Source organism: Hydractinia symbiolongicarpus, chromosome 1 (assembly GCF_029227915.1).
Source record: "Hydractinia symbiolongicarpus strain clone_291-10 chromosome 1, HSymV2.1, whole genome shotgun sequence".
NCBI lineage: Eukaryota > Metazoa > Cnidaria > Hydrozoa > Anthoathecata > Hydractiniidae > Hydractinia > Hydractinia symbiolongicarpus.
This window is the reverse complement of record NC_079875.1, coordinates 6,915,414-6,932,341: the sequence shown is the minus strand read 5'-3', so window position 1 is coordinate 6,932,341 and position 16,928 is coordinate 6,915,414. Positions and strand designations below refer to the sequence as shown.

Genomic DNA, 16,928 nt, shown 5'->3' with positions numbered 1-16,928 from the left:
TGTGGTGACATCTTTTTATCTTGAAATTAAAATCTAGTTTTTTGCATATAATTTGATTTATACATCAGTAAAAAGATGATACTAGCCTAGCACACTTTTTAACCATCACTTAACCAGTCAGGGGGCCTGATTATTAGTCTGTACAGGTTAGTTACAAAATAATTATACAGTACAAATAGCAAAATTAGTCTTTATTGTACAGTTTCTGGTAAAAAACATTGTATGAGAAAGTATATTCCTTAGATTTCCAAAGTTTATCAAATGTTTTGACTGTTGACATTACTCCGTTATCTAATTTAATTTCTGATGCTCTATCGTTCTGAGGAATCTTGTTTAAAACTTTTTTTTGAGTTCGACAGCCATTTCCTTGCATGCTTCGTGGCCGTTTCCCATTGTTTTGATAACTGCAGGTAAATATTACAGGCCATATCATCGTTGAAAACAGGTTTCATATAGGTAGTATCTGCAGCCATCAGAAATTATACTTTCTGGTACTCTGCATGCGCATGACATACATATTGAGATTGAAAAGGTGAAGCATTCACCCCAAAGACCAGTCGCTTGAATTCAAAGATTCCCGGCCTTTTTGTCTGAACTAATCCACGTCACAAAATCCAAAAGTATGGTCTGCCCACGGGTTGAACACCAATACGATAACCACAGCAGTGAAGCAGATCAATGCAACTGGATACCTGCGAAATCTCTTCGAGACGTTGAACAAGTCACGTTGCAACTTTGGACCTTGATAGACGTTGTCAGTAACCGACAGACCTTTAAACTTTGCTTAAGCATCAACAACAATTCTTGTCTTCATTCTAGCTTGTCTTAACTTTGCAACATAGGGAAACACCAACAATTACTTCTTAATTTATCAGGTGGAGAAGTCTTCGTTAAAAGCTCTTTTTGGATATATTGATCGATGATATCACTGTAACTCCTTCCAAAACTCACGTCCTTTAGAAATCTTTTTTTTGTGTGTTTAGTAGTCGATGCCATAAAACATATTCGTAACCCAACTTCGTACAGATTCTACACTATCTGTTTCTCCATTTTCAAATATCGATATACCTTAACATTGATTTCCTGATTTTCTTCGGCAGTTTCAACTACGTTTTATTGCCCAACCCCGCAGTGGTCTTAGCTTCTTTTAAAGTGATAACAACAACGTCCAAGAAATCAGCAATTCGTCCTTTGAATTAGTCTAAAATTCAATTAGTCTAAAACTGCCCAATATTTTCAAGCACAATTTTGTACAGCTATATCTATACTGTTGTCATGTCTTTCTTTTGCAGTTTCATGCTGAGTGTCGTAACTCTCAGCATTGTTTTAGTTGCAGAATATTCTGGTGTTGCCATAAAATTTCAATTCTCATAATTATTTTTTTTCCTGTGCAAACTAAAATAGATAGTCGTTTCATTTGTTTCCAGTTAGCATTTTTAATGTCTTTTTTGACAGTATTTTCTATAAGAGTCTTCTCTGCCCGCTGATCTTATGTTGTTCTTCTTTTTCAGCGACGTCGTCAAGATCTCTATTAAAAGATCAATGATACCCAACTCAATATCAATATACGTCATTTACTTCTTTTTGAGCATGCTTTGCATTTTAAAGGCGTCTTCTTTTTTTCCCCTTTTTTTGTTCAAATACTTGTATCTGTTTTCTGCTCTAATTGTGATTGCGCTCTTTGCTTCCTCTTTATTCTTCTAGCTTTTTCACGAGCCTTTTTTTTTATTTTGCATACAGAGATTTTATCTTCGTTTATAAATGTGATTACAATTCCACAGTTGATAATTCATTTTTTTGGTTGTCCAGATAGTTTTGAGCACTCTTTTGTATTGCATTATAATCTTCTTCTGCCTTCTCTATTTCATCTGCAATCTTCTTTCGTTGACATCTTCTATCTACATATTTTTAACACTTACCTTACAAGATAAACTTTCAGGGAATTAAATTTTCGCGGATTTTGGCCATTTTCGCAAAAATATGTCTCCGCGAAATGTTTGCAATTCGTCAAACCATGAAAATATGTCTCCGCGAAATGTTTATTTTTTTTCTGTAAAATTCAAATGTTTTACGGGGTTAAGAATTGGGTACAAAGTATAAACAAGTAAAAAAGCCGTTTTTCCATCTTTTCTTCTTAACTAAAAAAAGTATCCAAATACATACAAAATTAATTTTTTAACACATCACGGATGTCTCTGCTTTTGACCTCGTCTTTTGTGTTCCTTTCTTCTTTTCTTGGGAGAACCGGATCATCCCTATGATGACTGCATGATTTGTGTTCGAATGATAACAACCGACAATAATCTCGTCTTTTGGCTCAGTATACAGTATAACGAAACTGTTACTGCTTTCCACCAGCAGTTTGTTACTGTTTTTTAGCAGCCGTTTTTATTTGTCCTGTATTTTTAAGAAGAGTGAAAGGTTTTTTGTTATTTGAAATTTGCTGCAATCGTGACGATTATTATGAAAGACTGGTATTTTCAAAACCCTGATTTTTTCTTCTTCCTAATATGAACATCGGCGAAAATTTGTCTACGCAAAATTTTTGAATTTGAGTGATCCGCGAAAATATGTCCACGCAAAAATTTATCTCGTTAAGGTATAACTAAAACATATAGGAACACGGATAAGATCATATTGAATAAGTGAAAATTTGCAACCGGTTGAGAACATTTATAAAAATATCGGACAAAATGTGCAACAACTTGAAAACATATACAAGAATATTAGACAGGCCAAAATTTCCAATAAGTTGAAATCCTTCTTATCTTCATACATAGTCTTGTACCGGTAATCATTTTTTTCAGATTAGGGGGTGATAACAACATTGCATTACTACAGTCAAGAACATTTTCTTGTAAAATACAAAATCCAAAAAAATACTAGGTTATATCTACATTGTATATCCATATTAATTTCCTGTTTAGGACTAAGGGCTACGATATTTTGTTCGATTAAATCATACGCGATGCAAAGAAACGCTCACTACGCATGATCAGTTTCTCCAAATTCAGTGTTTTTATTACATGGCTGTGATTTACCGGGCGACATTAAAAAAAGTATAAAAATATGTATACATCTAATTATATAAATAATAATTTTAACTAATACAGAAGAATATTTAGCAACACATTACGGGCTTGGTTGAAAAAACGAAGGGTATTCGAGATAAGCCGATATTGCGATTTTGCTTGAACTTATTGCACACAAAGAAAACAGAAACCAATACAAGACTTGCTGGACAAAAAATTGAATTTCATCATTTATCATTTAAAAAAAATCGCTCGGATTAATTTTCGCGAATTGATCGATGATCTTGCGACATTAAAAAACTAAGTCGTTATTGTCTCTAAATAAATAACTATGAACATTAACTAACAAAATTTTTCGTATGATGAAAACTGTTCCGAGGTAAAGCAAATAAAAAAGCTCCAAAAATATATGTTAATATTTATTATTTAAAAAAAAAATAATAAAAATATCAAAAAATAAAAAAAATAAAAAATGGGCCTTTTCACGGCGTGAAATAGAGTTAACCGAAATCTTTTATCTATTCCGAACGAAAAAATAACATAAAATAAGACATTGGACGCTAGTAGTAGTTAGTCATATACTCAGGTTATAGCACTTCCTCAAATTGAACTAAAAACGTATTCATGACACTATGCTTTCATCAACGTCCTCTTCTAATTCTAAAAATATAAAGCATTAGCATTCATTGTACAAAATGTTGCTAGACGCAAAAAAAAAATATTTCTCATGTAAAGCTTGCACGAAAGCTACTATAAATAAAAGACAAAGATGTTTATCATTTATGTAAAATGTGCACGAAATCTACTATACATAAGGGTATGTTACAAAAATAAAAGACAAAGTTGTTTATGCTTTATGTGAAATGTGCACGAAATCCACCATATCTAAGGGTATGTTACAAAAATAAAAGACAAAGATGTTTATCATTTATGTAAAATGTGCACGAAATCTACTATACATCAGGGTATGTTAAAGAAATAAAAGACAAAAATGTTTATCATTTATGTAATATATGCACGAAATCTGCTATACAGCAGGGTATGTTAAAAAACAAAAAAAGACGAATGTTTATCATTTCTACAAAACAAGCAAACATGTCTACCTCCTTCTTCATCTTCTTTTTCTGTCCGCCATTCATTTATTATCCAGCTCAGAACGTCATGCTCTCTATGATAACCTGTATATAAGCAAAATTATTATTATTATTATTACTTTATTCCGAATATTTATACGGGGTATAGTCACTTCAGTGTTGGAAACACTGTTATCAATGTGGGTCCTGTGTTCGGAATGTATACATTTAGTATACACCGGCAATACCTACCCAATTTCCCTCACATGGCATGGGCTGCGGTAAAGGCACTTGCTAAACATGCCCAAGCTGTGGACCGAAACACGGACCTTGGGATTACAAAACTAACTCCATAACCACAAGGCCACGCGCCACTAATATGCGAGCTTAATTTTCGCGAAGCCTTTTTTTTGAGCAGACTAATTTTTGCGAATAAGGCTTTTTGTGGTATTTTGCGAAGACATTTCTTCTGTTTATACTATTTTTAAGTTTTTTGCGACGCGGGCATGAATATGATTAAGTTATTCTTAATTTCTAAGTAAATCCCAGTCTTTTCTAATATAAAAAGTTAAACCCCAAAATAGGTGGGGAAACAACAAAATAGCAACTTTTGTAAACATAATCTAACTTCTTTACTCTAGAGAAAAGTTTGCCATCTTCGTTCTTTTAACAGTTTAATTCAAATTTCAAAACAACTCTTTAAGCTTTATAATTTAGCGAATATTATCCTAACGCTAATTGTAATTTGCACTGCGCGAAAGTTTCGCTGCTGCACCAAAGTCTCAAAGCTTGCGCAACACGTTTTTCCAATACATTTTTACTATAATTGTATAACTGCCGTACAGCTGTTTTACAACTGTCGTACGGCTGTTATATCACTTCGTACGGCTGTTATATCACTTTCGTACGGCTGTTATATAACTGTCGTACGGCTGTTCAACATTTTTTATGACTGCGTACCTGCATTGATCCAATTATTTGCAATCCACTTGGACCCACTGTGTACAGCACAACCGCCATGTAAACTATTCCTATCAACTGCGCCCATCCATTCGGTATCAGGATCGATAAAATGATTGTACCACAACACTGCTCGACCTTTCTTCGGTTTTACTCGAATACTCGCCTGCGAGCAATGCATCGTTAAATCACACCACTCTTCCTCAGATCCCTATAAATAAATTAGCGAAATATTAAAGATTAACAACTAAATTTGAAAGTACACAAGGTGAGGTAACTAAAAGGTACTACTCGAGAACTAATATTCGCGACAATTGTTCGATTTATTTTCGCATTTTAGCAACTGTAATACTTTGCGAAAAAACCATTTCAATGACATATATTTTTCTCTTTTTATGCCATTTTTCAACGACTTTTTTTCAACATTTTAAATTTAGAGGGACGCAGCTTTCGTTAATAGCAAGCTTTCCAATAATATCCAGGTTAACTAACTTCGCGAAAATCGCCACAATTAATTCCCTAAATGCATATGGTATTTTAGCATACTTTTGCAATCCTCACTCACAAGGAGGCATATCAAAAAAGAATTATTATTTCATTTAGCATTCGAACCATCCTACCCCGTTTTCGTTGGCTAAATTGTTTTTATATGGATCAACTCCAGCAACAGGAAACGCAGTTTCTCCACCATGCTCTGTATCGTCCAAGTAAAACAAAACAGTCATGTATCTAAACAAAAAGTGCTCAGGCCATTTCAGGCTTGTAAAAAGGCAATATAGCACAATACTAATTTTAGAGGACACTTTATATTTTTCTGGTTTTGACCCAAGGAAAAAAACATATTTTTGACCAAATTGACCCAATGGCAAAGGTGATTTTACAAAATAGCAAGATATTACTTAACTTTGTGTTTCTGTCTGGCTTTTCATTTACAATAACTTCTATAATTCACAAAACACAGTTTTATTGTGCTATACTACCTTGTCACTTATTCACTTTCTCTAATTCTTAATTAATGACGCATAAGCTAACTAAGGTTTCTGCTTGTTTGCCTACAACTAATTTTCAAATAATCAAATAACTTAAAGGGAATCCGAGGTATAAAATGATGTTGGTCTAATATATAGAGCTTAAAAAGTTGGTTAACAACATTCAGATTTTAAAAATTGTTTAAAAAACTTCAGATTTAAATATGCTGCATAATTATGATGTCATTTTTAAGCAATAGCAAATTTTGAAATTTTTTGTCATCATAAATATAGGCCCGGTAACGGATGTGCATACAAATTTTATCGGGTATCTGCTATCATTAATACGTATATAGTAGCAAACAAAAATAGTTATTTGAAACAAAAAAAAGTTGATGTAAATTAGCATGGAATCCTATAATTTTGACAATATTTTTGGACTACGCTATTATACAATCCATGAAAATCAAGTTCTTCAGCTTTGAAGTATACTTAATAATGAAATTAAGGTTTATCTAACACTATGTGCTTTAAAGTCTCTAGTACAAACCTTCACAATTAATGAAGTAAATAAGACTAGCGTGTGCTACCTTCATCAACTTGTTTATAATACTTAGCTATGAAAGCTATAGTTTTTTAACTTTTTAGAACTGCGTTTAACAATGATAAAAATTTTAAGGATTGCTCTTAACGACATTAACTTTTCTTTAGATGAAGTTCAAAATTTAAAAATATTAAAGGTAAGATAATATCACAAAATTTAGATATATTTCTTCCGATTTCTGATTATAATTTAAAATGAGATAAACTATTGTATTACGAATAATTGTAAAAGCATCTGAGAAATGTTGAACTTAATTACTTAACAACTTAATTATCTCAAAATTTGACTGTGCAGGACACATCGGCGAATAATCAAAAAAACCTGTACTAGAATTGCTATTGACTCAAAATCTGCTGGATTTTTATTATCAACTTTTTGTTGGGTCCCTATAAAGAGTTTATTTTATAAGGGCTGTGGAATGATCAGAAAGATAAGTTAAAAGATATGATGCTGTTAGCCCGGTTGATTATTTTTAATAGGTAACGTCCAGCTTAATTCCCTGAAATAGATAAATAGAAACAATAACGGTACTGCAGTTTGATTGGTTGTTTTGCTCTGCATAACATTATAGGACCTATACAAGACTACATAAAAATTTATGGAACTCCTGAAAGCTTCTTCTTTTCTTCTTATTGCATTTTTATAATCGAGTATGTCTGCTGACTCAGTGAATTATAAAATTAAACAAAACTGCATCTATGTGCCTGGAGGCCAATATTTTTAGGAAATAAAAAAGGAAATTCGTATTGATAATACAACGACTGAAAAATCCATCTGTTTGAACGGTTAAAAAGGGTTACTACCACCTTAAATTTAAATACCTTGAGAACGAAAAAAGTATTCCAAAACACTTGTTAATAAGCTCTATAATAGTCCAGCATCATTATATACCTTGGGGTCCCTTTAAGCATTCTTATGTTCCTTCGTATCTTTAGCAGTTACTGCTGTATAAGAAAAATAGAAAGCAAATGAACACACAAGAGGAAAAAAAACAATGACTAGCGCGCGATCTCATAGCAAGTCATGTCATATCGAGCCATGCTTAAGCAAGTCATGCCAGAGCGAGTCATGTCAAAGCAAGCCATGTCAGAGAGAGTCATGTCATATCAAGCCATGTCAAAGAGAGGCATGTCATAAAAAGCTATGTCATAGAAAGCCATGTCATAGCCAGCTATGTCGGGGTAAGCCATGTCAAAGTGAGTCCTGTCAGAGCAAGCCATGTCAGAGCAAAGGAAGGCAGTAACAAAGTAAAAGATGACAAAACAGTTAATGACAAGCAATGCAAAAATACAAAAAACATAAACAACTATATATAAAAAAATACCTGCAAGAAGAACAATCCTGATCCTCTTTACTTGATGCATTGTGTACATGACAACACGGACGAAAATTGTCCTCATAATATCTTGGATCACTATCCAAGTGACAATCATAATGACCACCTGGTTTATATCTGACCACCTACGAATAAAAATATAACAACTTAGCTAATCTCAAATGTTATCTACACACATGTTATCTATCTTAGACAAAAGTATTGAGACGCATTTTTTTGTCATTTTTCCTTATATCATCCCTATTTCTCTGCATTTTCCGTCAGGAGCATCTCTTGTTAAAAATAAGATGATTTAACGCTAAAAATTATTTTAAAAAATCCATTTCACTTTTCAGTCCACCCAGATATAAGTCAACAATATTTAAGATATAAACTCTGAGCTCGTATTTTGGATTTTATGGTATTCTATTTTAAATACTATTCGCTTACCTCAGCATGCCAGTGTTTCTTAAATTTATCCTAAAATTTAGGCAATCAGTACAACACACCTGTAATTGTTCACTGTTTCTTATCATCTCCAGAGGTAGCCTAGTAACTTGATGAAGCCTGTAGCAAATATACAAGAAAAGCATTTACTGCCAGAGCAACACGCGACAATGGAAAACAAAAACAACAACAACAACAGCAAAACAAAAAAATAAATTTGAGCTAACCTATCTTGCAAAGACAACAGCACAGAATCATTTGAGTCTGTTTGAGATAACCACACTTGTTCACTGAATCTAGCTTGAGAGGCTGGATTAAAAGCTCGTGACTCATTCAACATTTTTACTAACAATGTTAAGTTTTTGATATTCCACTCCCATTTCTCAATTATACCTGCAAGTAATTAACCAGTCAACAGAATGCGGTTTCTAGCAGTAATTACATGGTTTAGAGTGAATCTTTCGAGTCAGTAGAATAAAATATCAAATATAAATAAATATCAAATATAAATAAAAAAAATTAGGAGTAATAAACTGATAAAGATTTAGCATTAAAATGTGGAGAAGGGTTGCTGAAGTTCAAAAGGTGACAGGCACAAGAAACATGAATGGTCATACTCACCATCAAGATTAAAATCCATGTAAGTATCTTTTGCTCTGAAACAAATCAATGGAAGTACAACACAAAATAAACATCCCCGAACGTATTACATATTAAAATATATTACAATTTTGTAGATTCAAAATTTAGAATTAACTATTTTTATATTGTAATTTTATTATTTTTAGGCAGTTCCCCTAACTTTCACAAAAATCTGAATTTTCATAGGAAATGAAGTCCTTTGACCAAATCCAGGTAAGGGCGATACTCCCTATTCCCCTTTATCATAGACCAAGGGTAGTGGTGGTTAGGATAGGGAAGGGCTGTGATGGTTGCTAATAGTTAATACATTTGTACCCCTTAAAACACAACATAAGACTAGCCGTAAAATTAGTATAATTTATACAACATTAAAAAAATACTTACATATTTTTAGCTATCATGGATCCCATTCTGTTGTCAAATATAGTGCGAAAACCTCGAAGAAGCTAAAATGGTACATGGTATTAACTCTTTTAAATGAATCTTGTTGTACAGTTCTCCCTCCTAATTCATCTTACTACACAAAATCACTTTATGTAAACATTATCATCTTTTTAAAGAAACAGCAATGATCACATGATACAGCAAAGGGTAAGCAATGATACTAAAATAACCACCAAAATTACGGTATGTTTCATATGCACGTTATGACCTGTTTTGATGCACAACTTTCATAATAATACAGAAAAAGGAATGCAGGTCCTCCCTTAACATACATACAATTATTACAGTAATGTGCGAATCACACAAAATTGAAATTGTTGACCATTACCTCAGTTATATTAATTACTTTATCCTCATCAAGATCAAAGTCTTCAAACTCTATCGCTCCTATATCATCATACAAGCCAGGGGATATACCTTGCCGTTCCAGGCCATCTCCAGCAGTTTCACTTTTTTCCATTCCATGTTTTAGAGCTAGAGTTTTGATATGTTCGCACTCATCATCAAATAAAAAATCGTCAATTTGAAAGATCAAGGGTCGTCGTTTCGACATCGTTGTAAGAGTCACCAAGTCTTTTCTGTTGTTTGTCAGTGGAATTGCTCTGTTTTCAAAGACAGTCTAAATAAAAGTAAACAGACCTTCTTTAAAACGCTACAGAAATCAAGAAAACCAACATTCAAGGAGTTTTAATAGGTGAAATAATGCGATGGAAGATGATGTACACTGTCTACTTGAAAGCGGCTTCCATGTCTTGTATTTACTTGCTGGAGATTGTTGCTTTCATAAACAACACACATTAACTAGTATAGCATTCTCACAACTTAACCAAAATAGGGATTTGAATTTCATACATGCAGCGTTCTAATTAGGGGTAGGGTTCACCATTCACAATTCATAGAGAGTTAAATAATGAAGTTAATAAACTATCAGTATAAACAGTGAGCCTAACCTAATATAATTTAACAAAATATATTTTTTGATAGTGTTTTTCGTTTTGTGATGCTACATTTGTTAGTCTACTTTGTATTTTACTTCTTCTCTCTTTGCTGGTTTTTTAGTATTTTTCAATATGTCACAACATTGTCCAATTATTAATTAAGGGATTTCCTTAAAATTATAATATGTAGTTATAATAAATCAAAAGAAAAACAAGGGTGTAAATCAAACTTTTGCAGAAATTAATTTTTGCAAAATTGACAAACACCTCATAAAATTTAAAAAAAAATCATTTTTGTGAAAATTATTCCCTCAAGGTATAAATGCATTAAAAGAATAGGCTTTCGTTTTAGTATTTAAGGAGTTTGAAGTCAGCATTTAGGAGAAAACAGAAAATACATTATAAAACCATTCCAAATTTTAGGAAAAATTTGACACAAACAAATTGCTGCTAAAACAGCAAGCCCTTCCTTCATTTTTTTCAAAACACACTAATAAAGAATAGACTTTTGAAAAACCACTCGATTCCTTTTAGGGTAATCTAACTTCAGACAATTTCACCTGTTCTGGTTGTAAACGTATTAACTTTGCATCTTTGTGTTGTTGCCATAACTTTCTGAAATGATCAGCAAATGTGTCGTTATTGCTCGCAAGAAAAGAATACTGTTTTGCAAAGTTGTTTTGTAATTCTTGTCTAACAAAATCGCTGAATATGATTCTTTTGTAGTCGCTCTTTCTGGAATCAACACATGTTAACAACAAATATATCCCAACAATAAGCTTCATGTCCTCACATTACCCTAAATATACATAAAATAAAAAATAAACATGCAATATTTCACCCGCTGAACATGCTTAAAGCTTTATGTGGAACTAAAACGTGATGTGAACTAAAGACAACAAACAATAAAAAATTGTTCCACCTGTTTCCACCTGTCCTTAAAGTTATGTTTATGGTTTAAAAAAAAATCAGCCAATGCAATATTACATTTTTTAAAACCATTGAATATTAGTGGAGTGTTTATGGACAGACATTAAATCCTAAACAACTGTAGAAAAGGAAATATTTAAAATTTATTTTCTTATTTTTGCGACAGGGAAGACTCGAAGAAATTCGACTAGTTATGTGCATTTTAAGTTAAAGTTAAAATTTATTTTTAAAAACCATCTTCAAATTTATTTCAATAAACTTTTTTTTATTGAATTTTTACTTCTTGTACCAAATATGACCTACTATAAATTGGGTGTTTCATAAAGTTCTTGATAAAATTCTTTCAAATTTTGGAATGGTGTATATTTAAATAGGGTGCAATAGACACTTTATAAAATTGCTTATATATATACCAATCACATTATTCTAAAATAAATTATTCTAAAATACAGCAGATTCTTTTTTTCTTCAATTCTGCTATCAAGTGATAAGAAAAAACTACCTAGACCTAAGTGCTGATTCTAGTTGGTACTGATATATATTAGAATAAGTTTTCCAGGAGGTTTATTCAAACAGTGCCTTTATTTATTTTAGCACTGAGCATTAATAAAACCAATCAATAACAGTAGATTTCTTTGGTATAGGTGTTTTTACATTCTCTTTGAGTAATTGAGTAACAATACCCCCCCAAAATGTTATAATTACAAGAAACTGTGTTGTTAGGTTAAACAAAATATCCTTAAAAACATATAAATATATATATGTAATCTGCGTCGCTTCTTGTTTTCTCTCTTTTTATTTATACTTTATCCAGCAGGAGGAATGGAGTCATCGATCCGCAAAAGAAAAGTTTTGGGCACACCCAATTCCATCAATACTTTCGTATTCAGAGCTCTGTTTTGTTGTAACAATTTAACAACAGCCATCCAAGATTGCTCCAGTAGCGAAGGTGGTTCAAGCCATAGCACGTGAAGATCAGATACGCGTTGCTGCTTTGAATCAACTCCTCCAAAAACATAGAGGCACCCAGCACTAGTTACTGCTGCAGCATGAAAACGAACTGCATATGGAAAACACTGAAATATAAAAAGAACACAATAATTTGAGAAAACAAAAATACATATTAAAGCAGATAAGCAGAATTGTGGCTTTTTTTTCATTTTTTTTTTATCAAGTTTATTTTAGAGGCTCTGTATGGCACCATCCTGCTCTGGGGACAACTATGAGATGCAAATATTGTAGGTAGTTAGCACTTGCATTACTAAGGGGAATTAACCTATTACTTTTTCTTGCCCTTAACACTTGTGACAATTCCAGGAAATTTGATAACAGACTATAGCAATAATTTTCAATTATCAATAACTTATAGCACCTTATAACAAAACAATGTTTTACTTTTCTATTCTTTCTTTTTTGAAAATTTATATTAAAATTCAATTTAAAGGTAAAGTTATTTTTACCATTAGCCAGTACCAAAGAGCTCTAAAGGGCACCGAAGATTAAAATACATGAACTTGTATCTCTTAGGCAGAACTTGTAATTTATAAAGAATATTGGGTGTTTAATTTACAAGAAAAGATTTGGTACATTTATTACTTTTTCAAAGGAAAAACACCAAGCCCAATATATACCCTGAAATCTTTTTTCCACTTCATAGTGTCTAAATTCAATAACCATACATCCAAAAAGTTGTTGTCGTATACACTTCCACCAATCATATAAATATTGTGTTTATACAATGTACAAGAGTGATGTCTGCGTGGTTGCGGAAGCTTGTTATCGCCAGAATACACATCAGAAGAACAACAATGTTTTTCCCATAGCATTCTACTGATGTCCAATGAGTGAATTTTCTCAAAACCAAAAGTTTCTTCTAATACACAACCACCAAGAATAAAATAATCATTTTTGTATAAAATTCCCTCGTGTCGATAACGACTTTTTGGTTGAGCTAAAGAATGTTGCTCACAGAATTTGTAAGATTTCCACCTTTGTTTGTATAAATGATAAGTATGTAACTCCTGTACAAATGCTGTTCCGGTTGTACCTGCATATATAACAAGCTTTGAGTCTTGTGTTATGATCATGCTTTGCCCGTATTTGGCCGTAGGTGATTCATGCAAGGTGGTGCTACATCCACACTCTTTGCATTTTGTGCGTGTCTCATGAATTTTATCCACCAATTCAATCCATTTGTAGTACTTTAAAGAATACATAAGTAGTTTGCTGCTATTAGTCACACCAAAAGGGTATCCAGATCCACCATATATAATTATATTGTTCCTCCATAACAGCATTGAATTAGATGTGCACTCTATTGGAGCAGATCTATTGTTATCAGGTAGTTTAACCCAACGTTTGGTTGTCATGTTGTATCTCCACAATTCATTGTACAATATGTTACTTTTAGCTGCATCATATCCTCCAAATACATATAAGAAATTATCAGTGGCACACATGCGATGACCACTACGAGGCTCTGGCGATTCTAGCATTGTTAAGCATGGTTCTATCTTTTGAAAAGTTCCAAACATTACAATTAAACTCATAAAACACCTTTCTTCAATATAATTATAGCCTATGACAACAATCACACAATTTATTGACATTAAAACAGGCTGTTGTCAATAATAATAATAACAATAATAATAAATATTTAAAGTGGCTAGGCCAGAAAATCACAAAAACCTTTAGTTAGTAGATTGTTTCCACTGGGGGCCAGTAGAACAAAAACAAAACAAAAAATGATAAACCTTAGACTGCCCACACATAATCAAACATAGTAACATATTTTTTAATCTGTGAAATTAAAAAGAAAAAGAATTAAAAACAAAAATTAAAAAGTGATCTCCATTCGAATTTGCCAAATACATTAGAGATGGAAGTCTTAAACGAAAGCAGACTTCCATTACAGGTCACTTGGTCTGGAAGATTATTCCACACTTCTTGTCTCTTTCTTTGATGGCTATTATTAATTCATCAGTGACCCATACCTCAACACGGCCAGAAAATCTATGTGTTTTAAAAGGGGCATGTTTGTCAGGCACTGTTTTAACATTTTTATTCAGTTTCTCCTCATATGCTTCATCACATGCTTCAGAAGACAAAAAAATGCTGCATGGAATACACACTGACAACTTTACATCTATATATCAACCTTTTACTTGTTAGGGTAGCCATATGGTGTTCCCATGGTTTGTGAGGTGTGATAGATAGATGTGCATATTTTACATGCCTAGCCTCACAAATACTGAGGGATATACCCTGTCTATTATTTCCTGGAGGGGTCATCGCTTAGATGGAGAGTCCTAGAGTATTTAATGCTAATTTTGAGCTAGGCAGACCCCAATTAGAGCCCACGCTCTACTAGATAACTCCCGGCAACATCCAGCGGCCCACACAGTGTGCCATCTTCCCAATTTACCTCACATGTCTTGGGTGTGACCTTAGTCTAAATTAAGGGAGTTTTCTTAAAAGGATTTAAGGGTAAACTCGGACGGGCCTGAAGAATTCTTACGATTTATTCGAATAGGAGTTCGAATTAAATGAGTTCAACTGTAGTTCTTTAATAAAACTACATGCAAGTCAATGAGATGGAGAGTTAAAACTAATTAAGAATAAAAAAGTTATCAAACAAAGGGTGTACTATTCACACTCCATCTTTTATTGTTCTCACTAGTTGTACACAAAAGATAAGCAATCACATGGAGAGCTTAAAACTGAAACGCGAATGAACGAAAAAAAACACAAAAAGCCAGTTGGGTCCACGGGTTCGCCCGTCCTTTTTATACCGCATTGCGTGAGTCTTGCTACCTACCTGCGCAGCTAAGCTACCATTTTGCGTGACAGACACATGAGTGTACCCGTGAAAACATCATGAAAAAGCGCGTGTGTTGGTAGAATCTTGATTTTCTGTTCTTGACGTATTCGCTTAAAATGCACGCATGATCATAGAACATATCTAATGGGGCCTCTTCTAGATGTATATAAAAAGAAGCAATTGCATCTTTTCGGCCTTCAATACTAGGTATGACGTGAAATCCACAGCAGTGGCCATGTATTGGGTAGAACCAAAAGAACACACACTTCATGTCTTGCTTGCTCACTTGTAGAAATGACTTTTGACAAACTTCAATAGGGACGTCGTCGTATTTGCTTGAGTTGCTGGAGTCGGCAGAAAATATCCTAACTGAATCCTAACTGAAACTGAATCCGAATTTGTTTGCCATAATTTGAAGAATAAAAAACAAAGGCCAAACTCAGCTGGATTGTAAGAACCTTCAAATAACTGCTCTGGTTGTATTTTAAAGGAATGAATTGTTTTCACAAAATATGCAGGGTACAAAGGTAAATTAATCACATCGTTGCGTGGAAGACAATTTAGAGAGTGTTCTGAAGACTTAATAATTACATCTGCAACCTTTTGATAGAATTGTTGCTGGTAACAAAATTCCAGTACAGACGAGCGAGTCCCCCTACCTACTTGACATGCAAATCCCAAATCTATAATAATGTTTACTGCACGGAATGGTATAAGAGTATCAACACAAGAATCGTTGGACAACTGTTTAAAAACGGACGTTATTGCTTTTTTTTTCATTTATGTTGGTATTATCAGATATCAAGCGGCAGTAAAGACCGACGGACATCGATGACTAATGTGTGTGTGATTGCTCCTAATGGAAACACAATGCATCGTCACCTATTCGATTTTTTTTCTGAGATCTATTTTTAGTACGTACACAAAGCTACGAAGAGGACGGACGTTTTTGATGTTATAAAGCAACTGCCAAGCCTTCTAAAACGAGAAGAAATAACTTCGTCTGCTTGCAGGATTTCTATTGGTTCTACAAATGCATTCTTGAACCCCATTCCATTCTTTCTACCGTCATATGAAAGCACGTTAGGTTTCCCATCACATTCTACGCATGTTTTCCGGAAATCAATATCCATGTGAGACGCTCAACCCAACTACTATGCTATGAATAATGGAACTGACATGTATTTTTCATTTAGAACACGGCGACAATATCGAGCTTCCATTATTTTTATAACACCGCCAAAAGTAATTTTTTCGTTATTCACGGCCTCTGTAAACTCCCAACCTATTTCATAACCAGCGCAAATTTTAGAGGATCAACAATACAAACAGCATATTTAACTTAACATGTAAAAATATATAAAAAACAAAAAGCTTTCAGAAAACAAAGACAGACTTATCAACGTCAACGTTACGCAACTTTCAAAATGGCCGTAATAAAACTGCTCTCTGCTTTACACATCTCTTTGTCGTGGCTGCAAAATCTCGGATTGGTTTTTCAAAAAAATCAGGCGTTGCAATTGAATGCTACACGCGGGAGAATCAAACAAAGTCGGTAAATATATATCGCATTTGGTATTTTGTGCAGATATAAGAATTTCGTGATTAATTAACAGGACGCGCTTTTCGCGGACAAATAGGCAAAATTTCGCTATTATTAAAAAGACTAACGATATTATACGCCTATTGGTTTTTCGGTCAGTTGCTCATAAAGTTGATCTTGTTAACTCACCATATGATTTTTTAACAATAGCC

At 33.2% G+C, this 16,928-nt stretch overlaps 2 protein-coding genes across 3 annotated transcripts; both read right to left on the bottom strand.

Moving 5' to 3' along the window:
* Positions 1-2,836: 2,836 nt before the first annotated feature.
* LOC130635394 (transmembrane prolyl 4-hydroxylase-like) lies at positions 2,837-11,554 on the bottom strand. Its single transcript, XM_057444728.1, has 11 exons — positions 10,984-11,554; positions 9,814-10,104; positions 9,426-9,487; positions 9,021-9,055; positions 8,627-8,792; positions 8,462-8,519; positions 7,962-8,098; positions 5,686-5,794; positions 5,066-5,276; positions 4,136-4,210; positions 2,837-3,692 (listed from the first exon to the last, which is right to left on the bottom strand). The coding sequence occupies exons 1-11, from the start codon at positions 11,206-11,208 to the stop codon at positions 3,655-3,657; spliced, it is 1,407 nt and encodes a 468-aa protein (XP_057300711.1). The 5' UTR covers positions 11,209-11,554; the 3' UTR covers positions 2,837-3,654.
* A 429-nt stretch (positions 11,555-11,983) lies between these two features.
* On the bottom strand, positions 11,984-14,356 carry LOC130635405 (kelch domain-containing protein 10-like). 2 transcript variants are annotated; one of them, XM_057444738.1, is made up of 2 exons: positions 12,985-14,350; positions 11,984-12,429 (listed from the first exon to the last, which is right to left on the bottom strand). In XM_057444738.1, the coding sequence occupies exons 1-2, from the start codon at positions 13,960-13,962 to the stop codon at positions 12,160-12,162; spliced, it is 1,248 nt and encodes a 415-aa protein (XP_057300721.1). In that variant the 5' UTR covers positions 13,963-14,350; the 3' UTR covers positions 11,984-12,159. The 2 variants fall into 2 exon arrangements, with proteins under 2 accessions (XP_057300721.1, XP_057300729.1); XM_057444746.1 differs by having other exon boundaries at positions 12,243-12,429; positions 12,950-14,356.
* Positions 14,357-16,928: the final 2,572 nt, after the last annotated feature.

Excerpts from the sequence above, each read along its gene's own strand:
- LOC130635394 (XM_057444728.1), bottom strand. The coding sequence starts at position 11,208 with ATGAAGCTTATTGTTGGGATATATTTGTTGTTAACATGTGTTGATTCC. Across the intron at positions 8,520-8,626 it reads CTGTTGTCTTTGCAAGATAG|GCTTCATCAAGTTACTAGGC; the intron begins GTTAGCTCAAAT and ends TATTTGCTACAG. Across the intron at positions 5,795-7,961 it reads CAGGATTGTTCTTCTTGCAG|ATACATGACTGTTTTGTTTT; the intron begins GTATTTTTTTAT and ends CTTTTTGTTTAG.
- LOC130635405 (XM_057444738.1), bottom strand. The coding sequence starts at position 13,962 with ATGTCAATAAATTGTGTGATTGTTGTCATAGGCTATAATTATATTGAA. Across the intron at positions 12,430-12,984 it reads AGTGGAAAAAAGATTTCAGG|TGTTTTCCATATGCAGTTCG; the intron begins GTATATATTGGG and ends TTTATATTTCAG.